The sequence below is a fragment of the Protopterus annectens genome, chromosome 15.part0 (genome assembly GCF_019279795.1).
Source record: "Protopterus annectens isolate FY-2018-M chromosome 15.part0, PAN1.0, whole genome shotgun sequence".
Lineage (NCBI taxonomy): Eukaryota > Metazoa > Chordata > Ceratodontiformes > Protopteridae > Protopterus > Protopterus annectens.
In genome coordinates, this window is record NC_056749.1 from 33584395 (window position 1) to 33610952 (window position 26558).

General features: G+C 41.8%; 1 protein-coding gene across 1 annotated transcript in view; it reads right to left on the reverse strand.

Moving 5' to 3' along the window:
* GTF2F1 (general transcription factor IIF subunit 1) overlaps nucleotides 1-26558 on the reverse strand; it is a 903716-nt gene that overhangs the window by 525283 nt on the left and 351875 nt on the right. Inside the window, exon 9 of the mRNA XM_044057223.1 lies at nucleotides 25202-25275. Coding sequence (XP_043913158.1) covers nucleotides 25202-25275 — 74 coding nt within the window. The remainder of the gene's footprint in view (nucleotides 1-25201; nucleotides 25276-26558) is intronic.

Below are 26558 nucleotides of genomic sequence, written 5' to 3' on the forward strand. Positions count from 1 at the left end.
TACTCTGGGTGCAGTAGATAAGCCAAAGGGCAGAGCAGAGAAAGTACAGTTTTGTACCTACCATAAATGTAGACGTCCGATAGGCATGCATCTGCAGTCCTTACAAATGGGTTGTCCTGTCGTCAGGCAGCCCTTCGGTCGGCCGGATTCCAAAGTCTGGGTCTGGCCTCGGCTGGTGTCGCACTTCACCCGACGTCATAGCTGCAGTTCTTCGGGTATAAAGGCATCAGCCGATGCCATTTTCCTCAGTGTTTCTTGCCTCAGATGCCAGGTGCCCTCTAGGAAGGCTAAATTTGGATAAATGCAAATGGTTCCAAATAGTAGAGAGCAAACAAAAAATAAGCATGTATGTACATATATACAAACAAATACACCATAATAGATTCCCCCAGCTAGCTACAAGATGGGCAAATACCCTAGGAGTACCACAGAGGGGAAGGAGGGTGGGTAATCCTGACTGCAGATGCATGCCTATCGGACATCTACATTTATGGTAGGTACAAAACTGTACTATGTCCTTCAAGGATGCATCTGCAGTCCTTACAAATGGGTAGAATACCATAGCCAAACTGGAGGAGGAGGAGAAATAAGATTATGGTGTAGTTAAGATCCCTTGCAAAACAGCAGTGGCAAAACCTGCTCGGGATCTGGAGTATAAAGGTAAATTATAATGCTTGGCAAATGTATGCACGGAGCTCCAAGTAGCAGCCTCTAAAATGTCTTTGGTAGCCACTTCTCGTAAAAAAAGCTGTGGTAGTGGCTGTAGCCCTTGTAGAGTGAGGCCTGATGTTTTCTGGAGTTTTCTTCCCATGGTAGGAGTAACAAAATCTAATGCAATTTCCTATCCACTTAGAGATTGTCTGTTTTGAAATTGCTTTTCCTTCCATTCCTGTTGCATATGCTACCAGTAGCTGGTCAGTTTTTCTGTTGTTCTTGGTCCTGTCCAGGTAGTAACGTAATTGTCTATGTACATCCAAGGTATGCAACAGTCTTTCTCCCCTGTTCTGTGGGTTGGGGAAGAATGTATGTAGGTGGATAGCTTGATTTAAAGATACCCTGGAGACCACCTTTGGCATAAAAGTAGGATTAGTTCTCATGGACACTATCTTGATGGAAGATCAGGAAGAGCTGTACTGCCATTAATGCCTGTAGCTCAGATACACTTCTTGCTGAAGTGATTGCAAGCAGGAAAGCAGTTTTCCATGATAAGTATTGTAATTCTGCTGTTGCTGCTGGTTCGAAAGGAGGTAGTGTCAACTTTTCTAGCACAAAGTTCAAGTCCCATGCTGGCAATGGTGGCTTCCTAGGTGGTTTTACATTTTTAATTCCTCGCAGAAACTGCCTGAGCAGAGGATGTGAGAAGACTGGAGGATCCAAGTTGTATTCTGCTGAAATGGCTGATGCATGAATCTTAATGGAAGAATAGGACAGGCCGTTGTGGAAGAGCTCTGCCAAATATTCCAGGATGTTAGCTATGTTTACCAGTGACACATTCTCTCCTTTTGCTGTACTCCAAATGATATCTCTTTTCCATTTTGCTGAATAATTTTTTCTTGTTGAGGGTCTGCGAGCCTCCAAGATAATGTCTTTAACCCTTTGAGATAAATCTGGGTTATTTGGTCTTATGCAATGTTCCAGGCAGTCAGCTGCAGTGTTTTCAGGTTTGGATGCAGGGTTTTGAAGTTGTTCTGTGTTAACAGCAAGGGAACTAGGGGCAGAGGCCATATTTGTTCCCGAGACATACTCCTCAGTAATGGGTACCAATGTTGCCTTGGCCAGTCTGGAGCTATCAGGATGATCCTTGGACGGTCTTCTTTGATCTTCAATAGCACCTTGTGCATCAAAGGAAGAGGTGGGAATGCATATGCTGTCAGGTTTTCCAACTGAAAGATAGGAGTCCACTTTCCAAGCAAGTGGGTGGTACGTCCTTGTGCAGAATTTTTTCAGTTGGTGATTGTGTGGGGATGCAAATAAGTCTATTTCTGGTAGTCCCCATTTCCTTGTAATGGTTTTGAAGATGTCCGGATGCAGCATCCATTCGTGGGCATCCGTGGCAGTCCTGCTTAGGATGTCTGCTAGTATATTTTCTTTTCCTGGCACAAAAATTGCTTGTAACTGAATGTTGAAGCTCAGTGCCACATTCCAGAGGTCCATTGCCATCCGGCATAGAGGGTATGAATGTGTGCCTCCCTGTTTGTTGATGTACCACATAACTGTGGTGTTGTCCGTCCTTATCAGCAGTTGACCCTGTCGAAGAAATGGTCTGAATGCCTGAATTGCCAGTTTTACTGCCAGCATTTCCTTTTGATTTATGTGTAGGTGCAGCTGGTCTTGAGTCCATAAGCCTTGTATGCACTTGTCCAGCATGTGTTCCCCCCAACCGAGGTCTGAAGCGTCCGTTGTGATGGTCTGGCTTGGTTGAGTGCTGTGGAAGGGCAGTCCCTTGTTTGTTTGACAGGCCTGAGCCCACCATTGGAATTCTTGCTTCAGGCATGGAATTATTGGAATTTGGGTTTCTAGGCTGTGCTTGTGCTGAGACCATAAATTCCTTAGGTACCACTGTAACTTTCTCATATGTAGTCTGGCATGTGGAATCAATATTATGCAGGATGCCATGTAACCGAGAGCTTGCAGGACTTTTCTTGCTGTTAGCTGGTTCTGCTTTGTTAATGCCATGAAGTAGAAAGGAGTTGCTCCTGTTTTCTACTGTCAGTATTGCCATTTCTTTTTATTTGTCCCTATCTGCACCCAAGCAAGTTATCTTTTGGTATTGTATTATCCTTGACTTTTTATATTGACTGTGTATCCCAGGGCTTGTAGTAGATGAATGACCCTTTGCAAATCTTTTGTTAATTTGTTTTTTTGTCCGCTTGTAACAGGCAGTCGTCCAGGTAAGGGTAAATTTGAATTCCTGAAGCCTGCAATGAGCAATTACTGATGCCAGGCATTTGGTGAATACTCTGGGCGCAGTAGATAAGCCAAAGGGCAATGCTGAGAATTGATAATGCTCTGATCCTGCAAGAAATCTGAGGTATCTTCTGCAATTTGGTCGTATGGGGACGTGCAGGTATGCCTCCTTGAGATCTAGAGTTACCAGCCAAGACTCCTTGCCCAGCATGGGAAGAAGCTGCTGTAGGGTCAGTATTTTGAATTTTGGAACAATGAGGTATGTGTTTAAATCGGACAGGTCGAGAATAGGCCTCCATTGGTTTTCTTTTCTTGGTACCAGGAAAAGTCTGGAGTAAAATCCTTGCCCTTGTTCCATAGATGGTACCCTTTCTACAGCTCTCATCCTTAGTGAGTTATTTGTTCTAGAGCTTCTGTCTTCTGATTTGGAGGTAGGTTTGGCATTCCTCTCTTCCTTGGTAGAGTATGGAAGTGAAACCTGTAACCTTGGTCTATTGTCTGTAAAATCCATTTGTCTCCTGTGATGTAATGCCAGTTTACTGAAAATAAGGCTAGCTTCCCGCCTAAGGGTGCCTCTAGTTGTTCCCTGGTAGGCGGTGCCAGAGCCAAGTCACTGTGATTGTCCTGTGGAAGTGGTGGTGGTGGTGGCTGGATCTGTGGCTGTACCTCGCTGGTTGTTAGCCTGCCACTGACGTCCCCTGTAGGCACCTCTGGATTGACCCCTGCCTCTTGAGCGTCTATTCCTGCCTCTCGGAGCTCTGGAGGTGTCTGGAAAGGACCAATTCTTGGAAGGCCAGTTCCTGCTAAACCTTGGAGGCTGGACCTGCAAGAAATCCTTGACTGTCTGGACAGATTTTGCTTTCTCTTCCACCTTCTTCAGCACCTGCTGTGCAGGAGAGCCAAACAAATTGAGCTTATCCATGGGAGCATCTAGGAGCTTTGATTTAACATGGTCTGGTAAGGACTGTTCTTTTAACCATGCATGTCTTCTGATCACTGTGCCAGTCATGGCTGATCTAAAGGAAGCCTCCAGTGCATCATAGCCGCATTTTAAGGAATGATTACTGACCTGCTGAATGTTATGTACCATTTCCTGTACAGATTTTTTGTCTAATGGTTCATCCGAGGACAGTTTTTTAGTTAACTGGTCTAACAAATTCCTGATGCTGAATCATGTGGAATTGACAGTTCAAGGCCCTAGCTGAAAGAGTAGCAGAAGTGTAAACTTTTTTACCCCATCTCTCTAAGGCCCTAGATTCCCTTTCAGAGGGGAGGGGTTTTTTGGTAGAGGTAGCTGCTACAGCCTTGGGTCCCTGGGAGATAGTTTCGGGATCTGCAAAAGGGGCCTTATACAAATGATAATGTGTGTCCGGAACCCTGTAGTACCTATCGGGCTTAGCAGGGGCCGGAGGAAGAGAATCAGGAGCAGTACAAGCATCATTAAAAGCATCATCCACAACAGTAAGTACTGGAGGAATGGCTAAAGGCCTATGCTGTGGCAAATGCAAAAAGGTTCTAAGCCTTTTCCTAGAGTCTGAAAAATCCTGGCCCTGCCATTGAAATTGTTCCCTCATAGCATGCAAGGTTTCCCCAAAGAAAATTCCTCAGGAGAGGCAGAAGGAATGGACTCTTCTGCATCAGAGTCCTCATAAGGAGAAAAAGGGGCCTCTGGAGGGTCTGAATTATCTGATTCATCAGAGGAGCCATCTGAAGAAACTGGCTCAGGGGGCTCTACTCTAGTCCTCTTCTCTGGAGGTGGGTGAGAGGCCCTGTCTGGATGTGGTTGGGATCCCCGGATCAAAGAAATGAGATCCTCTGCTACACTAAGCATTTGTGAACTAGAACTGGGCCTGTGAGAGGGGGTCTTAGCAGGCACAGTTTTGGTAGTTTTTGCTGCTTTAGCCCTGGCAAAGGCCTTAATCAACATGGATGCAGGAGGCCTAGCAGCTCCACGTGCAGGGGTAGAAATATCCAAAGGGACAGTATCTGATAAATCCTGTGAGCCTGCAGGAGCAGGTGGGATTTCAGTAGCAGACTCAGCCAAGCTGGATGAGGCCTCGGTAAGTGGCAAGCTTTCGGCCGAAGGAAGAACCGTGGACTCTGTTTCAGCCGAAACAGAGACACTCATGGTTATTAACCGCGGTTTCGGCCGAAACCGCGGACCGCGAGTGTCGGTCCTTTTCCTTGCGTTTTTTAGAAATTTGCGTAGTCGGAGTATCCGACGGCATAATGTAAGCAAAAGCGGAGCCGAAAAACTCTTCAACAAATTCAGACCGACGTCTAAGCGTTCGTCGGTTGAAAGAAGCACAGGCTAGACAAGCTGCTACGTCGTGGTCTGGGCCTAAGCAAGGTAAGCAGTAAGAGTGGAAATCTTTATGAGGTATTTGTTTCCAACAATTTAAACAGTTATTCACTTTTTCTGACATCGGCTGAGGCAAGAAAGAGTCCCCAACGGGGTACTTAGCTTTTTAGAAGTCTTCGGTACTTGTAGTAGTAATCTCTGGTTCTGACCGACCGGCACTTGCGAACAGCTTCTGCTTCGGGTGCCACGCGGCAAGAAAGACTGAGGAAAATGGCGTCGGCTGATGCCTTTATACCCGAAGAACTGCAGCTATGACGTCGGGTGAAGTGCGACACCAGCCGAGGCCAGACCCAGACTTTGGAATCCGGCCGACCGAAGGGCTGCCTGACGACAGGACAACCCATTTGTAAGGACTGCAGATGCATCCTTGAAGGACATCTGAGTGCATGCAGCCTGCTTTGAAGCGTAGGCATCTAATGCAAGATTCCCTGACTGGGATGTGCAGGTATGCTGACCATTAAATTTAGTGCTGCCAACCAGGCATCTTTGCTTAGCATAAGAAGCAACTGGTGAGTCAGCATCTTGAATTTTGAAATCACCAAAAAGGTGTTTAGAGTAAGCAGGTCCAGGATAGGACTCCATGAATTGTCTTTTCTGGGTACCAGGACAAATCTCGAGTAGAAACCTTGTCCCTTTTTCTCTTCTGGTACCAATTGAATAGCCCCTATGCTTGAGAGAGAGTACTTGTTTTTGGGCCTCTGCCCACTGCTTTGGAGGTAGATCCGGCCAACTGCTTGGAGTTGGTGACATGTGGAAGAGAAATCTGTATCCTCGGGACACTATATTTAAAACCCATTTGTCCTGGGGTAATGAGTCCCCAGTTCTTTGCATGAAGTGCAATCTTTCCCCCTAAAGGGGCAGCCCGTTGAGAAGTGCTTGGAAGTTTTAAAAAGAAGTAACTGAGACAGTTTACCATGGGGGGAGTTTTATTACTCCTAAATTTGGAAGTGGAGGCCCCCCCACTGCTTAGTCCTGTGCGTCCCCTGGGACTGAAGCCTGGGTGCTCTGCTGGATCTGGGTTTGGACTGAGAAGGTCTGGAAGAGGCAGGAAAGGACCAATTCTTAGAAGGCCAATGCCTACCAAATCTTGGAGGTTGTACTTGTAAAAAGTCTTAAACAGTTTGCATAGATTTAGTTTTTTCCTCCATCTTTTTAAGAACTTCTTCTGCCTTGTTGCCAAACAGGTGGCCCTGATTTAAGGGAGCATCCAGTAATTTCGCTTTAACATAATCTGGCAAGGACTGCTTCTTAAGCCAAGCATGCCTTCCAAGTACAGACCCAGTTACCGCAGCCCTGCAAGATGTCTCTAGTGAATCAAAACCACATTGCAATGTATGTTTACCAACTTGTTCAGCAGAATGCATAAAATCCTGTAAATCCTTATTTTCAGCACAATCAGGAATCAACATAATTTTCCGTTTAAGCAATCCAATAATATGCAGCTGATACTTTAACATATGAAACTGGCAATTCAAGGCCATAATGGCCAAAGTTGCAGAAGTGTATACCTTCTTACCCCATCTATCCAGTGCCCTGGAGTCTCTATCAGAGGGGGTAGGCTTTTTTGGCAGTAGTGGCTTTAATGCCCTTAGGTCCGTATGAAATGGTTTCAGGATCCGCAGTAGGATTTTTGAAAAGGAACTTGTGAGAGTCAGGAACCCTGCAATATGTATCAGGTTTTCTGGAAGCAGGAGGCAGAGAGTCAGGGGCCATGCTAGATTCCGAAAAGGCATCAACAATGTCCAATACAGGAGATATAGCCAAAGGCCTGTGCTGGGGCAGGAGTAAGAAATCCCTAAGCCTCTTTTTAGAATCAGAGAAATCCTGACTTTCCCAATGAAAAAGCTCAGAGAGTATGCAAGGTTTCACCAAAAGAGAAATCCTCTGGGGGGGGTGGCAGAGGGAATAGAGTCCTCAGCATCAGAATCCTCATAGGTAGATAAGGGTAAATCCTGGTCATCAGAGGAAACAGAAATTTCAGAATCTTGGTCAGAAGTATCATAAGCAAATTCAGTCCTAGGTCTCTTAAAGGGGGAAGGTTGGCTTCCCCTGATTAAAGTAATAAGGTCTTAAGTCATTCTCATCATTTGGTCTTTAGGCATAGAGGCCTGACACTGCAGTCTGGGCATCAGTTTTCTAGGCATGTTTCGAGTTTTAGGCCTTGAAGAAGAAGATGGCGCCGGTTTAATATGCAAGTCAGTAGGCCTGACTACACCCTCAGAAGCCGGTGCCTGCACAGCGGCTCCGGACCCATCCAAGGTAGAGACATCCACAGGCTCCACAGCTGAAGCATTTCACGGCATACTGGACTCCAAATGGGTCTCAGTAGGGGCATGCGAATCTGAAGTAGCGGGTATCAGGGGCTGTGAAAGCGCCCGACTGAGTACCAGCGAACTGGGCAGCCTGTCTCTGTCTTTATCTTTGCATTTTTTCGGAATGTCGGTAGTCGGATGGCTTACCGAAGACATATTAGGATAATTAAACCAAGCACCAAAAAATTTAGAAGCGCAAATATACCGATGACGGATAGTTCGTCTTTTAAATGAGGCACAAAACAGACAGTGAGGTACGTCGTGGTCAGGGCCTAGGCAAGGAATAAATACAGCACGAATGAAAATCTTTATCAGGTATTTGCCTTCCACAAGAAATGCAATTATTTACTTTTACTGCCATTGGTTAAGAGCAAGAAAATGTTTCCCCAACGGGGTACTTCGCTTTTAGTTCAAGACTTTGGTTCTGAAACTCGAAAATAAAAGTTTCAGGAGTCGGCCGACCGGCACTTGCGAACTGCTTCTTCTTCGGGCACCGCACAGCAAGAAAGACTGGTGTAATGACATTGGCTGCATGTTTTATACCCCTGCTGACCTGACGTCACGGAAGAAGAGACAGCAACCGACGCAGGACCCAAAACTTTGTTAATCAGGCTGACTGAGGGCTACCTGCAAGCAGATAACCCAAATGTAATGACTGCAACAGTGAAACACGAAGAACATCACAGCTGCACCACATTGGTAAGAACCAAATAGAAGATTTTGAAGTCCGCTGAAAACAGGTTATGTTACCCAGTTGGATTATGCCAGTAAACAAATGTCAAATATCTGTTGCCCTCTTTGGGTACAGACTAGCTGGCCAAGTGAGTTGATATTTATAAAGTCCACACATCTCTGGGCATACAATGAATAAGTTCCCAGATAATGGAGGGGTAGCTGCAGTCCCTTGAGACAACGGTGTTTGGCTGAATGCTTAGGGCTCGTACACTAAATAGGTAGTAGTAATCATGGGCCAGTGAGGTCATGGGGGAAGGGGGGCCTACACAGTTAGCTAAAATGTAATATGGGGTTTAGTTAATTGTAATTTGAATATACAGGAGGGTCATTATCCTTCTTAATGACTCTGGAGGTGCACTTTTGATTTACAAATAGATGGACACAACCTCCACCATTAACATGGTAGATTTGAACACATGGCAGTCATTAAAACCTTGAACTGATTGGGTGCTCTCAATATTCTTAAACCAGTGCAGATTTATTAATTTAACGTGATCTGCACTGATACAAGAAAGTTAGATAAGCATTAAGCTAATAACCTGGCCAATGCATTTGGGTTGGGAGGGTGGCCTAATGGTTAAGGTGTTTGCCTTACAAACAAAAGATGCAGGGTTTGAGTCTCACAAGGGACAATTGGCTAGGCTTACAATATCTCGCAAAGGCAGTTAGCCTAGTACTAACCTACAAACCTATGAACTATAAAGTGTAACTTGAAACAGTGACACCCTACCATAGTGGTATGACCAGCTTTCCTGTATCTGAGATTATATATATATTGCGCTTCCCCATATATCTTAAATAAGCATATTTATTTGTTATTTTTAGCACTCTTTGCCCTCATTGCCTATTGACCTCTGGCCTCCTCCCAGCCAGCCTAATTATTCCCATCACTGGGGAGAGAGTTCGCTCATTTAGACAGCTATTAATGGTGGTTCAACTTCTTTTTTCATAGCCCTGCAGTCCCTGCAAACACCAGACTTGTAGAACCAGAAGGGGATGCGCAATGGGCTGTCAGCGTTAGTCATCTCTCACACAAAAGGGACACTGCCACCAAACAGACCCACTGCTTCCCTCAACCACAGAAAGCAGTTGTCCCCAGTGGAAAAATTCCACTACCCTATATACACCCAAACAGTTGCTATACTCCCCATCCATTAGGAGAAGTGAGTGGGCCACACCCCTTAACTCCTCTCCTTCCCAGTGCCAGGGTTGTTAATTGAACTGCAGTCATCTGGGTCATAGCAAGGGTAAACAATCGTCAAATCCGTACATAACTAAATTAATTTTTAGGACACTATTAATCTTCACATACAATTAAAAATATATACATTTATACAGATATATATATATATATATATATATATATATATATATATATATATATATACACATACATACACACACACACACACGTACATGTGTTATATGTATATATACACACACAATTATTTTATATATATATATATATATATATATATATATACACACACACACACACAAAGACACACACACACACGTACATGTGTTATATGTATATATACACACAATTTTTATATATATATATATATATATATATACATACACACATACATGTGTTATATGTATATATACACACACAATTATTTTATATATATATATATATATATATATATATATATATATATATATATATATATACACACACACACACACACACACACACACACACACGCACACATATACATATACACACACAACTTTCCCAGGCTGTACTGATGGTATCTTTCACAGAGGATCACAACTGTTCCTATAATTACAAACCAGATGACTATCTGAAGTTGAAGTGATCAAATGCACAACTACTATAAGTGTAGCTGTTTCTTTCAGTCAAATGGCTACACTGTTTGGTGGCTCTCCATCACAAGTGCAAGCCATGACATTTAAATAAACTGTAATAAAAAAACAGCAAATTGTGAAACTGGCTGTTACTTCTTTTTAAAAATGTCTGTCCTTGACATTGGGGCTAAACCTCCTTAACACCTTTACTACTTACATCAGTTTTGAGATCACATTACCTTGGAGTAGGGGGGATATTCAGAGCTACAACTACCTTGGAGTTAACATATAAAGCCCCATACCTACAGCTGCAGTTTTGCTGTTTCATGTATTACAAGTAGAATCCTAGAATCCACCCGTCTTGCTAGCTAAAATCCCAAAGGCATCCCCAAAACAACAAGCATATACTCTGTGCTTCCATTCATGACTTTCCGAGTCATTTTTTACTGTATTTATTAGTCACATTTCTGCATCTCACCTTCTGAGAATGTTGTTAGGAACTGCAAATTTAGTTCAGGGTACACCATCTTCTAAAATTCCAGCACGTACTGTCTGCTCTTCAACTGATGTCTACCTGCCAACAGGGGAATTCCTGAATTTAAAACCACAGAAACAAGATCATACAATTTCTCCCTACAAATAAATTATGTGACGATTCTTGTTTGCCATTAAAGTAAGCTTCATTTACAGCCATCCCATCTGCTCACATTTATTTCATCTTTCATGTCTAAAAAATGACATGCCTTTTTACAAGATGAAAGCTTATTCTAATTAGAAAGCACTATTGTGTAAAATCTTACCATAATGGTAGATGGCCTTCTATTCACTGTTGCAGCATTCTTTAGATTTGGGATCCCCTGCCAAGTGCAGCCGGATGTCTGGCCAGTATACCAAAGTCTTTAGGTTGCTTTAAGGTATGCCGTACATCACACGTATGTTCCTTGTGCAGTGTAAGGCATAAAGGTGACATCCTCAGAACTGAGAGCCCCAGTAGGAACACCAGTCCGAGGAAAAGAAAAGGTAATCAGTACATCCAGAAGAGAAATGGACCAGGTGTTGGATGGAGGGAGCAAATACCACAACAGCGAAAAGGACATCTACCACTATCATACGATTTTACATAACTGCACTATGTCCTTCCATTTCACTGTTCCAGTATTCTTTACATTAGGGAGGGTGCCAAAGCTCAAGAAGAAACTTAAGAGGAGGAAAGACCAGCAGAGTCCTCTAGAAAGCCATGAAGGATAGACCTAGCAAAACCAGCTCTAGCTCTGGAGATTCCATCCAACTTGTAGTGCTTGGCAAATGTATGCACAGAAGTCTAAGTAGCTGCCTCAAGAATACAGTTAGTGTTCAAACCCTTGAAATAAGCACCAGAAGAATCCACAGCCCTAGTAGCATTAGCCTTAACCAAATAAGGAAGGCTCTTACCATGGAAGGAATAACAAAAAATAGCTCAAGATCCAAGAAGAAATAGTTTGCTTGGACATGGCTAATTCCAAGGACCTGTGATTAAATGAGGAGCTGATCAGATTTCCTAACAGTCAGTCTTATCTACATAAAATCTGATTTGTCTATGTGCATCCAACGTGTGCAGCACCTTCCCACTGGCAGATTGCAGAGAAGGGAAAAAAGTAGGCAAATGAATCGACTGATTAAGGGACAACTCATTCCCTACCTTGGGCATAAAGGAAGGATTAGTAACCAAGGACACCTTGTCCTTATGAAACACCAAAAAAGGAGGACAAGCCATTAAGTGCTTGAAGCTCAGACACCCATCTGGCAGAAGTAAGGCCTAAGAAAAGAAAAGTCTCCCAAGAGCAATGTTGCAAGGAAGTTGACGATGCAGGTTCAAAAGGAGCCAGAGTCAATATTTCCAAAACAAAATTAAGATCCCAGGGAGGAGGAACAGGCTTCCTAGGAGGCCTAATATGAAGGACACCTTTTCGGAATTGTTTAGCATCAAATCTAGAACATAAATGCAAACAAGCAGAGACATAAGAATAAGCCAACCCAGCATTGACCAATTCACAGAGATAAGAAAGAACATCCACTGAAAGTGGATGCAGGATACGAGAAAAACACCAAACAGAAAACCTCTTCCATTTGGATAAGTAGGATTTCCCTAGTATTGTGTGTCCTAGTCTTCCTGGACTCTTGCAGGGACCCTAAGCACATCCTCAGAAAAAAATGTATCTATGTGGAACCAAAATCCTATCACCCACAGTGTCAGCTGAAGAGTGGGCAGGTGGGATGGATGAGAGATCCTTTGTCTTGTGCGAGTACGTCCAACCTGTGAAGTAACTTGTGACGATTGCCATTGGCTAAATGCATAAGAAGGAACCAATGCTGCCCTGGCCAAAAGGGAGTTGCCAACAAGATTTTGGGAGCATCATGTTAAATTTTAACAGGACTTTTGGAATGAGGGGAAAGGGAGGGAAAGCAAAGAAATATCCTCTTCCAAGAAAACGACAGGGCATTCACCTACCAAACCAGAGGACCTGGGACTGGCACAAAACAGAGAAAATTGTCTGTTCAGAGGGGAGCCAAATAGATCTGTTTGAGGAGTACCCCACTGGTGGACAACATCCAGAAACACATCCCCATGAAGCATCCATTCATGGGATTGAGTTAAGAACCTGCTCAGACTGTCTGCCACAATGTTTTGACTGAGGAGATGTAAACTGCCTGAAGATTCACTTGAAACTGGACAGCAAGATCCCACACCAGGAGTACCACCCAGCAAAGAAGATAAGATCTTGCCCCGTCCCATCTAGGTTTACATACCACATCACTGTGGTATTATCTGTGATTACCTTGCGTGGTCCTGGGGAGAAAACAGGATGAAAATCCTGAAGTGCCAGCAGAAGAGCTCTCATCTCTGACAGTGATGTGCTTTTTTGTTGAAGAGGTGACCACAACCCTTGCACCTTTAGGGAGCCAAATGCTGCTCCCCCTTATCACATATCTGAAGCATCTGTGAACAGCTCCTGAGAGGGAAGAGGAGGACGAAAGGGGAGCCCTGGTTTTAGAGAGAACTGCTGGATCCACCAGTGAAGTTCCTTCTTGAGACAAGGCAGAAGAGGAACTACAAATTCTAGGGAATGCACATGTTAAAGGCAAACTGACTTAAGGAACCACTGAAACTTTCTCATGTGGAGTTTGGCCAAAGGGAGAATAGACATAGTGGAGGTCATGAACTCCAGAGCTCTCAGAAATTCCCTGGCTGTTACAGAGGTCAGAGGCAGAAGCGTTTGAAAGACGAAAATGAGTGTTAAGGCCCTGGGAGGAGATAGGGATGCCAGCATAGGCACAGTCTGTATCCTGCACCCCAGAAAAACATGGTCTTGAGAAGGAGTCAGAAAGGACTTTTTGAAATTTATTCTGAACCCTAGGCTTTGCTATAGAGAAATGGCAAAATAAAGATTTTGCAACAGTACCTCTGGAGAGGATGCCTGAAATAGAAGTCCAAGTAAGGAAAGACTTGGATCCCCTGACTCATGCAAAAAAGCAATAACAAAAGCGTGGTACACCCTTGGGGCAGTAGAAAGCCCAGAGAAAAGCAGAAAACTGAAAATGCCAGGAAGCAACAGAGGAACATTAAAATCTTCTTGAAAAGGGGATGAAGTGGAATATGGAAATTAGTATCCTTGAGATCAAGAGACGCTATATAAGCCTGAGAAAAAAGATGAGGTAAAGTCTGAAGAGACAACATTCAAAAGGACAGCACCTTCAGAAAAGTAAATTACAGCTCCACAAAGTCCAATAAATATCCAAAGGATAAGCAGAATTCACCAATGAAGTAAAGTTTAATAGCAAGAACAGACTGACAAGTACAGACTAAGCACACCAACGCTTTCGCCAACAATCCGGCTTCATCAGAGTCATTAATTAAAACAAACCAAAGCTTTTTAAACAGTGACATCCTCCACCATTGGTTGAACATCATACCACCCCCCTATCAGAATAATACAATACTTTATATTCCTTAAAAAAATATATAAAAATCAATACTGTGCATTAATATCACTTAGAATACATTCCTAAATACAAACCTAGCATAGATACATTTAATGAAAATCATATACTAAAAACTCCTCATAATAAATACAAAACCATACATAACACATATCACAAAATCCATATATATATGTGTGTAAAATATTTACTAATTAAATATAAAAATATACATCATTGATAAATATCATAAATGTAAAAATGATTTCAAATTTGTTGAGATCTGAGTTTCAACATAGGTTTCAAAGAAACATGATCATTTAAGCCTGGAGGCCTACAGGCATCTAATCTAATTTGCCATTCTGCCTCCAATGCCCCCACCTTGTTAAATACATCTCCACCTTCCCCACAATCCAACACACGACCAATAACAAAGAATACAAATTTGATAAAATCTGTGCATCTTGTGCTGTGCAAATAAAGTGCGTTGTGCATATCTTTCTTTTTAATAGACCTCATATGTTCAGCTATCCTATCACGTAACCTCCTTATAGTCTTGCCTACATAATAAGCATCACAGGTGGTACAGGTAGCCAAGTAAACCAGATTCTTTGTGCAACAATTACATTGTCCAGGACACGGAATAGTGTATTTGTACCCTCTAACTCATACATATGAACTCTCATTTACAAATCTACACCACCTGCAAAATCCACATTTCTTCACAATAGACTTATAGTTTTTCTTACTTTTCTTTTCCAAAATTCCCTTCAAATTTTCTCCCCTACTATACACAACATCTGGCCTTACACCCATAATCTTTCTGATCTCTTCACTTAAGGGGAGGTTCCAAGCTTCCTTCACAATTTCAATAATCTCAGGCGTCCTATGATTGTATTTCAACACCAATCGTACTTCCCCTCTTGTTTCTGTTAAATCAGCCTGCTGTTCCTCCACTAGTGTTGCTCCTGCAAGTAAAATCGGGGCATATTTACCACACCTTTCTTTAAGCACATCTCTTTTCACACTAAGCAACAACTTCAAAGGATACCCACGATCCAAAAACATACCAATAAGTTTAAATAGTTCTTCTTTAAACACTACCTCATCACTAACCAGCCTAGAAGTTCTTACCATTTGTCCTTTAATCAGTCCCTTTCGCTGATGGAAAGGGTGACAACTAGTAAAATGCAACAAAGAGTTGGAATAGTTCTCCTTTCTATAAATGTTGCTTGTAAAGCCCCCCTCACTTTTGCAGATGGACAAATCCAAGTAGTTAACATCCTTATGCCAGTGAAATGTGAATTTCAAGAAATTCTTTGTTTTCCCCAAAAATTCAATAAACTCATTAACAGATTCTTCATCCCCTTTCCATAGGATCAGTATGTCATCTAAAAATTTGTTATACATAAGTATATTTTCTGAGTACCTATTAGATGCAAAAATGTGCTCTCTCTCCCACGTCAGCAAAACAGCATTTGCAAAGACCGGAGCACATTTAGCACCCATGGCAACCCCTAAAACTTGTTGAAATAGTTCACCTTCAAAAGAAATGAAATTGTTCTTCAGAACCACCTCCATTAGTTCCAACAAAAAATTGGCCTTATGTCCTTCAATTAAGCCACTTTTAACCATTGCTTCATAAAACATATCCAATCCTTCCTGTTGTGGGATAACTGAGAAAAGATTCACAACATCAATTGTGAGAAACCCAATTTGATGGAACGAATTTTTATGAAAATGTTTTTAATGAAACTGGTTTTGATCTGAGTAACAATGGTTGGATTGATGTTGATGCAAGTTTTGTTAATACTGGGGATGGAAGTATAAGTATTAATGACATGAATGGTTCCTATTCATATCCCATGGGGATGGGGGAGAAGATTTGTGAAAAAGTTGCAGATGAATTTTGTGTTGTGCAATGTAATAGTGAGAATAGTGGTATAGTAGTTATTGAAGGTGCTAACTATAAGTTGCTGAAGAAAAAAGGTTATTGTATTTATAACTACACTGACTTAACCATTAGTGACGGACATTTTGATGTATTTTCAAAAGGGGTTAAGTTTGTACCAATGTTTAAACTGGACATAGCGAAGACTTTGTTGGAATTGAAAATGTTTACTAGACAAATGCATTTAAAAATGTTTTTGCTACTGAGGGAAGGGATGCAGAGCATGTTATTATGAACAACTTTCATGGTACAAACATTTTAAAAAGGAAAAGTACTTTTATTCCTCCCTTCCACCCAGAAGTTTTAGGGTTTGAAAGATTGGTGGAAACTCAGATAAGGGAAAAGCTAAACAATGTTTATGTGTTTGAAGATAATCTTTCAACACAGGAGAGGGAGTTGTTAGATTCCCTCAAAAAATCAGGTCAATACAGGTATATGAAACCGGACAAAGGTGGAGGGATGGTAATTATGTCAAAAATTGACTATATTTCTGAGATATCTGCACTTCTTAATAGGGATGATACATATGCGACTGTTTCAAGGAGTGAAGTTAACAGGGCTTATTCCAAAATTGATGTTTTTCTTTATGATGCACTTTTTCAGGGTAACATAAATGAAGTGGAGTATGATTTTTTAACAGTTAAGTTCCCGAAAATCCCGACTTTGTTTGGAATTCCAAAGGTGCACAAAGGGGCGGATAGGTTACAATTCAGACCCATAGTGTCAGCCAAGGGGTCTAAGACAGAAACCCTAGCAGCATATATTGACATTTCAGTTAAACCAATGATTAATGCTGTTGAGCACATTATAAGGGATTCATGGCATTGCCTAGAAAGGTTTAAGAATGTAAAGAATGTTGACTGTGATTTTGGGTTTCTCACAATTGATGTTGTGAATCTTTTCTCAGTTATCCCACAACAGGAAGGACTGGATATGCTTTATGAAGCAATGGTTAAAAGTGGCTTAATTGAAGGACATAAGGCCAATTTTTTGTTGGAACTAATGGAGGTGGTTCTGAAGAACAATTTCATTTCTTTTGAAGGTGAACTATTTCAACAAGTTTTAGGGGTTGCCATGGGTGCTAAATGTGCTCCGGTCTTTGCAAATGCTGTTTTGCTGACGTGGGAGAGAGAGCACATTTTTGCATCCAATAGGTTCTCAGAAAATATACTTATGTATAACAGATTTTTAGATGACATACTGATCCTATGGAAAGGGGATGACGAATCTGTTAATGAGTTTATTGAATTTTTGGGGAAAACAACAAATTTCTTGAAATTCACATTTCACTGGCATAAGGATGTTATTAACTACTTGGATTTGTCCATCTGCAAAAGTGAGGGGGGCTTTGCAAGCAACATTTATAGAAAGGAGAACTATTCCAACTCTTTGTTGCATTTTACTAGTTGTCACCCTTTCCATCAGCGAAAGGGACTGATTAAAGGACAAATGGTAAGAACTTCTAGGCTGGTTAGTGATGAGGTAGTGTTTAAAGAAGAACTATTTAAACTTATTGGTATGTTTTTGGATCGTGGGTATCCTTTGAAGTTGTTGCTTAGTGTGAAAAGAGATGTGCTTAAAGAAAGGTGTGGTAAATATGCCCCGATTTTACTTGCAGGAGCAACACTAGTGGAGGAACAGCAGGCTGATTTAACAGAAACAAGAGGGGAAGTACGATTGGTGTTGAAATACAATCATAGGACGCCTGAGATTATTGAAATTGTGAAGGAAGCTTAGAACCTCTCCTTAAGTGAAGAGATCAGAAAGATTATGGGTGTAAGGCCAGATGTTGTGTATAGTAGGGGAGAAAATTTGAAGGGAATTTTGGAAAAGAAAAGTAAGAAAAACTATAAGTCTATTATGAAGAAATGTGGATTTTGCAGGTGGTGTAGATTTGTAAATGAGAGTTCATATGTATGTGTTAGAGGGTACAAATACACTAGTCTGTGTCCTGGACAATGTAATTGTTGCACAAAGAATCTGGTTTACTTAGCTACCTGTACCTCCTGTGATGCTTATTATGTAGGCAAGACTATAAGGAGGTTACGCGATAGGATAGCTGAACATATGAGGTCTATTAAAAAGAAAGATATGCACAACGCACTTTATTTGCACAGCACAAGATGCACAGATTTTATCAGATTTGTATTCTTTGTTATTGGTCGTGTGTTGGATTGTGGGGAAGGTGAAGATGTATTTAACAAGGTGGGGGCATTGGAGGCAGAATGGCAAATTAGATTAGATGCCTGTAGGCCTCCAGGCTTAAATGATCATGTTTCTTTGAAACCTATGTTGAAACTCAGATCTCAACAAATTTGAAATCATTTTTACATTTATGATATTTATTAATGATGTATATTTTTATATTTAATTAGTAAATATTTTACACACATATATATATATAGATTTTGTGATATGTGTTATGTATGGTTTTGCATTTATTATGAGGAGTTTTTAGTATATGATTTTTATTAACATGTATCTATGCTAGGTTTGTATTTAGGAATGTATTCTAAGTGATATTAATGCACAGTATTGATTTTTATATATATTTTTAAGGAATATAAAGTATTGTATTATTCTGATAGGGGGGGTGGTATGATGTTCAACCAATGGTGGAGGATGTCACTGTTTAAAAAGCTTTGGTTTGTTTTAATTAATGACTCTGATGAAGCCGGATTGTTGGCAAAAGCGTTGGTGTGCTTAGTCTGTACTTGTCAGTCTGTTCTTGCTATTAAACTTTACTTCATTGGTGAATTCTGCTTATCCTTTGGATATTTATTGGACTTTGTGGAGCTGTAATTTTCTTTTTGGTATCTGCCCTAGTGGGTGTGCTTTTCTGTATTACCTTCAAAAAAGTGTTTAAATGAGAGAAATCTAGAACTGGGCTCCAAGTACCCTTTTTCCTGGGTACTAGAAACATCCTGGAGTAAACCCTCTTTGGGACACAGGTACCTCTTGAATAGTACCCTAAGTCAAAAGGTCCCAAAGCACCTCTAGAAGGAAGGAGAGCTGTTCCTGAGGGGAGTGGGGGCTGAAGAATCTCCATAAAAGGGGGAAGAGATTTCCAATTTATGAAATACCCCTGACAAATAATGAACAGGACCCAGGAATTCTGAGTAATCTGTAGCCAAACAGGAAGAGATAGAGAAAGGCGAAGAGAAAGAGGAAAGTCGCTGGGAAGAATAGGATAGTCAGACAGCACCTGGTTTATCTGGAGAAGGAGACTTCTGAAACTAAGAAGTTTGAGTAGCTTGCTTGCCACCCTTTTTGCCCTTAGGAGGAGGGAAAGACTGCCCGCGAACAAAGGCTGGCTTACTGGGGTAGTTTCTCTTAAATTTAGTCACAGGAGAAACAAACCAGTTTAAGTTCCTGTAAACAAGTGTTTATAATCAAGAGGGACATCCATCAACTTATCCTTAATATCATCAGGCAAAAGCTGAAGCTGAAGCCAAGAATACCTTCCTCATCAATGACCCAAAAGCACCAGCCCTACAGGAAGCATCTGCTACATCATTACTACACTTGATGGAATGACGAGCCACCTGGGAGGAAGTTCCTAACAGGGAAAGAGCAGGAGTTTTACCCTCAGAGTCTAGAAAAATCAGAAATAACCTGACAAGCCTAGAATAAGAGAGCGAACAAATACCTAGACATATGGGTCTGATAATTAACAGCCCTAAAAGCCAAGGTAGAAGAAGTGTAAACCATTCACAAGTCACAACATTTATGTCACTATCAAAATGTAGCCATTTCAATAATCCTAAATCAGTTTCTTTTTATAAGGCAAATGTTCATAATAAATGGATCAAGGCTACTCAGGGCTGATGAACACACACTGAGCATGCCAGAATGCTGGAATGGCCAATTACAGACCTGAACCTGAAAACTTGAAATGGCCATTTCTTAATTGTCCAAAGTTTTTGATATCAATAAATTGCCATTTGAAAGTACAGCAGAAAGAAAAGCAGAAGTGAAAATACAATACCTTTATATTTTAAGAAAAAGAAGAACTTCATTCCACCTAGAAAATACAGTTGTGTGGGCGCACTCGCCATAACTACAGATGCTCAAATAGTAGGATCATTGCGGCAGTAACATTATCACTCTGTGGTGGTGCAGCGGTAGCGTTGTTGCCTTGCAGCAAGAGGTTCTCCCATTCGATTCTCAGCTGGAGTGCGGGGAGTGCCTTCTGTGTGGAGTCTGCATGTCCTCCCCACGGTTGGGTGGGTGTTCGAAAGACATGCGTAAATGGGCATGCCTTTGTTGAAGGTTGAACGTCGAGCTGGCACCTCGGCGTTCGTGAAAATCTACTGCCAATCATTAGCGGACCGGACGTCCGCTGTGGCGACCCCTAACCGGGAAAATCCAAAAGGCAGACAAACAACACTGCGGCAGTAACATTCATACTGTATAGTAGTGGGATCACAGGCAAAACTCAGATCATCTGGCCTGACTCCGCAAGTTTCAGATCTCTTACATACAGCCAGCGTCTCAAGAATGTTATTAAGATACACATTATAAAGAATAGTTTCCATCTTCATTTCTTACCTGGATGAGTGAGTAAGTTTCCAACTAGTGTTAACAAAGCCTGAAAAGCTGGCTGAAAGCCCCCCAGGAGTCCAGACGCACTCAATAATACTGAACTCAAGAAAGAGGGAAGGAGCCTGTACTCCAGCACTCATCCATCAACTCTAAAATTTACAGCTGTGTGCAGTATGATCACATAACTGCACCATGCTAATGGTAAAGATAGTACAGCTGTACAAGAACTTTCCATAATAGTAGATGCCCTACTACTCACTGTTGCATTATTCCAATTTTGACAGTTTATCTCACTGAGGTAACTCAACATCTGGTCAAGGTACCAAAGCCAAAAGTCTGTGTGTGGACATCTGGTGTATGACCTTAGCCAGTGGGTGTGGGGGGTTCAAAGCACACGTAGGCGTGTAAAATCCTCAGGACTATCTAGTGCCAGGAAACCCTGGATTAGCCTGAGTAAATGCAACAAAAAAAATTCCTAAGGCTTAAAAATTGTATAGGGTGGATAGACTGGAAATGGGAGCTGACTACCAATCCCAGGAAGACCGATCTGACAAAGGAAGTCATTGACCTTGATAAAAAAGCATCCAGTTTGTACTGTCTTGTGAAGATGTGCACAGAAGAGATGGTGGCTTCTTCCAGAATAGTCCTGGAATCAATGGCTTTGAAGAAGGCACTAGAGGAAGAGACTGCTCTGGTGGACTGAGCCTTCACATTTGCTGTGGCAGGAATAAGAAAAGGAAATTAATTTTGTCATCCAATTGGGAATTGTTTGTTTAGAGACATGGATGTCCAGCTTGCCTTCCTGGAAAAAATCAAAAAGCTGGTTTGTTTTCCTAATGCCTTTAGTTTTATTAAGGTAGAATCTAAGTTACCTGTGCACATCCACATGGAGTGGAGTTTCTCAACCATGTTCTGTTGGATTTGTAAAGAAGGTAGGTAAATTTAGAACTTGGTTGTGTGACAATTTTACACCTTGGGTATTAAAGAAGGATTAGCTTTTAATGAAAACCTATCCTTACGGAAGGAAAGGAAGAGACAGATGGCCATGAGGGCTTGAAACTCAAACCCTTCTGGCAGAAGTAACAGCAACTAACAAAACAATTTTTCAGGTACAAAATTTTATGGAGATGGAGACTGCTGGTTCCAAATGTAGCAAGGCAAGTTTTTCCAAAACAAGTTGAGATACCAGGAAGCTAGATTAGCTCTCTTAGGTGGATTTAGGTGAAGGGCACCTTTTAGAAACTGTGACCTCAACTCCTGACAGCAAGGTGGGATTCAGTAGCATGCAGGCAGAGACAGTGGATAAGTGTGCCTTGATAAAGGAATAGGCTAGTCCAGTCTTGAACAACTAACACAAATAGGACATAATTTTAGGGACACCCACTTGGAAGGGGTTCTCCTCCTTAACACATCAGATAGAAAATCTTTTCCATTTCGAGATGCAATATTTTCTAGTAGTAGGTTTTCTCACCTCCTGGAGCACCTGAAACAAGTTCTCAGAAAACTGGTGTCTGAAAGGAATTAGGACTCATTATCCACAGAATCAGGTTTAGTACCTGCAAGTTGGGAAGAAGCAGAGATCCTTTTTTTCTGTGCAAGTTAACTTATAGTGATGGCCCCAGGCTAAACAAAGCAGGGAGAAATCATTGCTAACTGGGTCAAATAGAAATCAAAAGCAAGATTTTTGGTTTGCCCCCTTGGATCTTCGGTATAACCTTTGGAATTAGAGGAAAAGGGAGGAGGCATAAAGTTACCCCCCTCCCTGCAGAAAGTCACATTGTCCATCTCTCACGCTTGGGGGACATGGATTTCTGGATTAAAACTGCTTGAGCTGCCTGTTCCATGTAAAGGCAAACAGATCTATTTGAGAGTTACCCCATCTGTGGACTATGTTCCAGGAACATGTCTCTGTTCAACATCAATATGCATGGGTCATCCAAGGAAGGCTTAGTGAATATGAAAGAATATTGTCCTCAGATAGAATGTAAACAGCTTGTAGGGACAGATCTTCTTTTAAAGCTAGGTCCCATGCCACAAAAGCTAGCCTGCAGAGCTGCTAGGACTTTTCCCACGACCTTGTCTGCTGATGTACCATGACTGTGGAGTTGTTTGTGAAAATCCCAAGAGGGCTTAGGTTCCACAGATGAAAAACATCTGAAGGGCTTGAATAAGGGCCTTCATTTCTTTGACACTCATGCGTTCCCTCATCTGTTCAGGGGACCACTGGCCCAGAACCCTTTCTGAGACCATCCATGCTCCCAAACCAGACCTGATGCATCTGTGTGTAGATCCTGGTTGGGAGTTGGCTGGTGGAAGGACAGGTCCAGATTGTGTTGAGTATGAGAAATTCACCACTGTTAACCTCTTTAGAAAGTGCAAGAGGGAAATTTGGAAGTCCACTGGGCGACACTGCTAAGACCAGAGATCTCAGGTACTAGTGGATCTTTCTCATGTGCACCTTTGCAAATGGCACCATGGGTATAGCTGATGCCATGTAGTCCAAGGTTCACAGAATTTCCCAATGCAAAAATAGACTGAAGGGGGAGTAGAGACTTGATGAAGTAGGTGGAGAGTTACTGAGGTTTGCCCTGGGGGAGAAGTCTGTCAGGCAGTATTCAGTATGCAACCCAATAAGACCAGGTCCTGGGAGGGGGGTCAGAGAAAATTTTAAGAGGTCATCCAGGTAAGGAAAAATCTGTATTCCCTGGGTTCTGCAAAAGGCAACAAATGACACAAGGCACTTTGAAAAATCCCCAGCAGAAGTACATAAACAGAAAAGTAAAGCAAAGAAATGACAGTGAGATCAAAAAGCAGAGAACCTGAGGTATTTTCTGCAGATGGGGCAAATAGGGATATACAGGTTTGGATCTTTCAAGTCAAGAGACTCAAAGTTTGAGGAAGGAAAACATTTACAGCGAGAGGATCTTAAAAGATGGTACTTCCAAGAAAGATATTGAGAAGGTTAAGTACAGAATGGGGTAAATGTCCTCTTCTCTGGGGACCAGGAAACGTCTTGAATAAAAGCCTTTTCCTAGGTCCCAGTGGGCACTGTCTCTATGGTGCCCTGGGCAAAGATATCCTGTAAAACATCTCCACCTGTACAACATGGAAGGAGATGAACCTGGCTGGGGGAGGTGGGGGAATTCCTCCCTCCCGCCCAAGACATTTTGCAACCATACTGAATGATGAATGACACCCACTTGGTCAGGCAGAGGCTGATTTATTTGGAAAAATGTCCCCCCCCCCCCAGATTTAGAATCGTTCTCTGAAATCTATTCCAGGGTTGTTTCCTGTCCTTCTGTGATGGCTTCTGTTCCCTACAGAAAAAGGAAGTGGGCTTAGAAGAGTGATTTCTTTGATGCCTAAGGACGGATGGTAGAAAAATCTGTTCAAAGTCCCGCATCATGCATCATTTTACCCTTCTCAGCAGTCTTGATAAGCTCTGCTGCAGAAAGGCCAATCAAAAGCACTACAACTTGCTTGAGTATTCCTGAAGTACTACACTGTATCTCGATGCCACAGCATATCCTGAGGTATGCCAGTATATCTCAGTACCACCGTATTACCTTCTGATATCTCCAAGTACTGCAACACCTCCAATGGTACTCCAAGTGTGCTTCCAGTAGGATATGTAAGGTATCCCAGTGTATCCCCATTACTACAGCATTTCCTGATGTAACCAGTGCACTCCACTATCACAGTATCTCCCCCTCCCCATTGTGTCTCAACACTACCAGAAATCTTGAGGTATTCCAATGCGCTCCCAATACTACAGTTAACATCTCAGATACATTCCAGTGGATCTTAGTTTCATAGCACCATGTTATACTTCCCAGTATCACCTCACAATAGATGTCATGACCTGAAATACATTCTGATGCATCACAGGGCAGCCAAATGTCAGCACATTATCCAAGAACTACGGCGTATGCCAACATCTTCTACAATAATCATATAATGCCCCAGGACAGCACACTCCTATATCACAGCAGTGCTATAAGGAATTCAAGAGCTTGGAATATCACAATAATTCTCAGGTTTAAACTACAGTCCAGTATCACAACACTGCAGCTAAGGCAAACAAAAGTCTTAATGTAATGCAAACACCTTTGAAATATTACTAGTAAAACACTAAGAAGCCACAAATCTTCCCAGGCAGATTAATATGTGCTACCATGCTGGCACTGGAACTTTTTGTCCTGGAAAACCTGTCACAATCAAGGTTTAAAAATCCGTAAAGGTACATCCAATACCTGGCAAAAGGGAACATACAGAGGATAAAAAACATACTGCATAAGAAGGAACAAGATGTGGGTGACATCATGACTTAACACTGAACCTGCATACACTGAAAGACTAAATCTGACATATACTGAGTACAGGCAATATGACAAAAGAAAGTCACTGCCTGTTCCCAGTATGTATGTATGTACTCCTTGGGTTATTCTGGATTAGAAACAATCACCGTATCTTACTTAATGAATGTCCTCTGGTCATGAAGCTTATGTCAGTGATTGCAGTACATGCATACAGTAAATTCAACTGAAAAAAGTATAACTGTATGACAAAAATAAATAAAAAAATAATAAAAACACTTAAAATTGTAACAGTAAGTACCGTCATGAAAAGTGCAGACGTGGTTTCATTTTCTATGTCACTCTCTTCAGATGACTCCGACTCATCACTGCTATCTATAACAGAAAACCAAAGATGAATTTAAACTGTGGATATAAAACGGATACACAGCAAATGCAAATAAACAGAAAATGAAAATAACCTCTACTTTCTCACTACTCTAATTAAGAGACTGTCTGCTTGCTTTTACAGAAATCTGCAACATTTCCTCAAACAGCCCTGGATATTCAGAGAGCCAAGTACACATTAAATGGGGATGGGGATGGGTACCTCCTCATCCCTGACTGGGGGGGGGGGGTTTAGTGAAAGTCTGTGCAATGTATTACACTACTGCTCAGTGGTGAGCAAAACCACTGAGATCACAGGGTCAAAACATCTCTGCCTGACAGAGAATTGGCTTTCTCATCCAGAATTCCCCTTCATGTGATGTTTTCTGTCAGTACATCTCAGTTTATACCTTGTGTGCTTGTCCCAGCTTAGAGCATAGCAAGATCCTTCACTTGCAATGCCTAGTAACATTACCATTAACTAAACCTTATTCCTTTAACAAGCATATACTACTGGTTGAGAAGAAACCATGACAAACTCATTTTTGTATTTGGTTCAAAGGTTGGTACTAAGCTATTGGTTATCGGCCCTAGGGGCCTATACAAGCCTAGCCATAACAATTCCTCTTTTGGTCAAGTTCTACTCAGCCTTGTTTATATACGCTGTGCCTCAAACACAAGAGTGTGGCACTACCCCACTTCCCTATCCATGAGATCCTTTTTATTTGTCAGTCCACTGAAGTCCAAGTTCCACAGTATATAATGACGGTCAACAATTTAGCATCCTTACAGGTCAATACATGTCACATGACCAGAACATTTCCTGCAGGACCTCATAACAGTGAGATGTTTGTTAAGAGAGAACTTAAACTTTGCATTATACTAGGCATGCAAGTAATAGGACGCTGAAAGCTTTTCCCACGCTTCATGTATTTAAGTCAGTGAAATAAAATAATCTGCATGACAGACCTTCTGTAATGGTAAGTAAAGTGTTTAATACTGTAATGACTTACTACTTACATAACCCACAGCATCACAACCACCCAGCTATAACTTGTAGGCATCACCAACAGTGGAGCTAGCAAAAGACCAATCAGTTAACATTTTGAACAGCAGTTCATAGGTTCATAGATTCATACTAGGCTATCTGCCCTAGGGCATTTATAAGCCTAGCCAGAGTGTGTGTGGCTTTCACCACCCCTTAGGATGAGAATACTATACCCATTAGTTTGCTGTGCCTCTGTCCAGCAGTGACACAGAGATGATTCCCGGGGTAAACCTACGATCTCCCA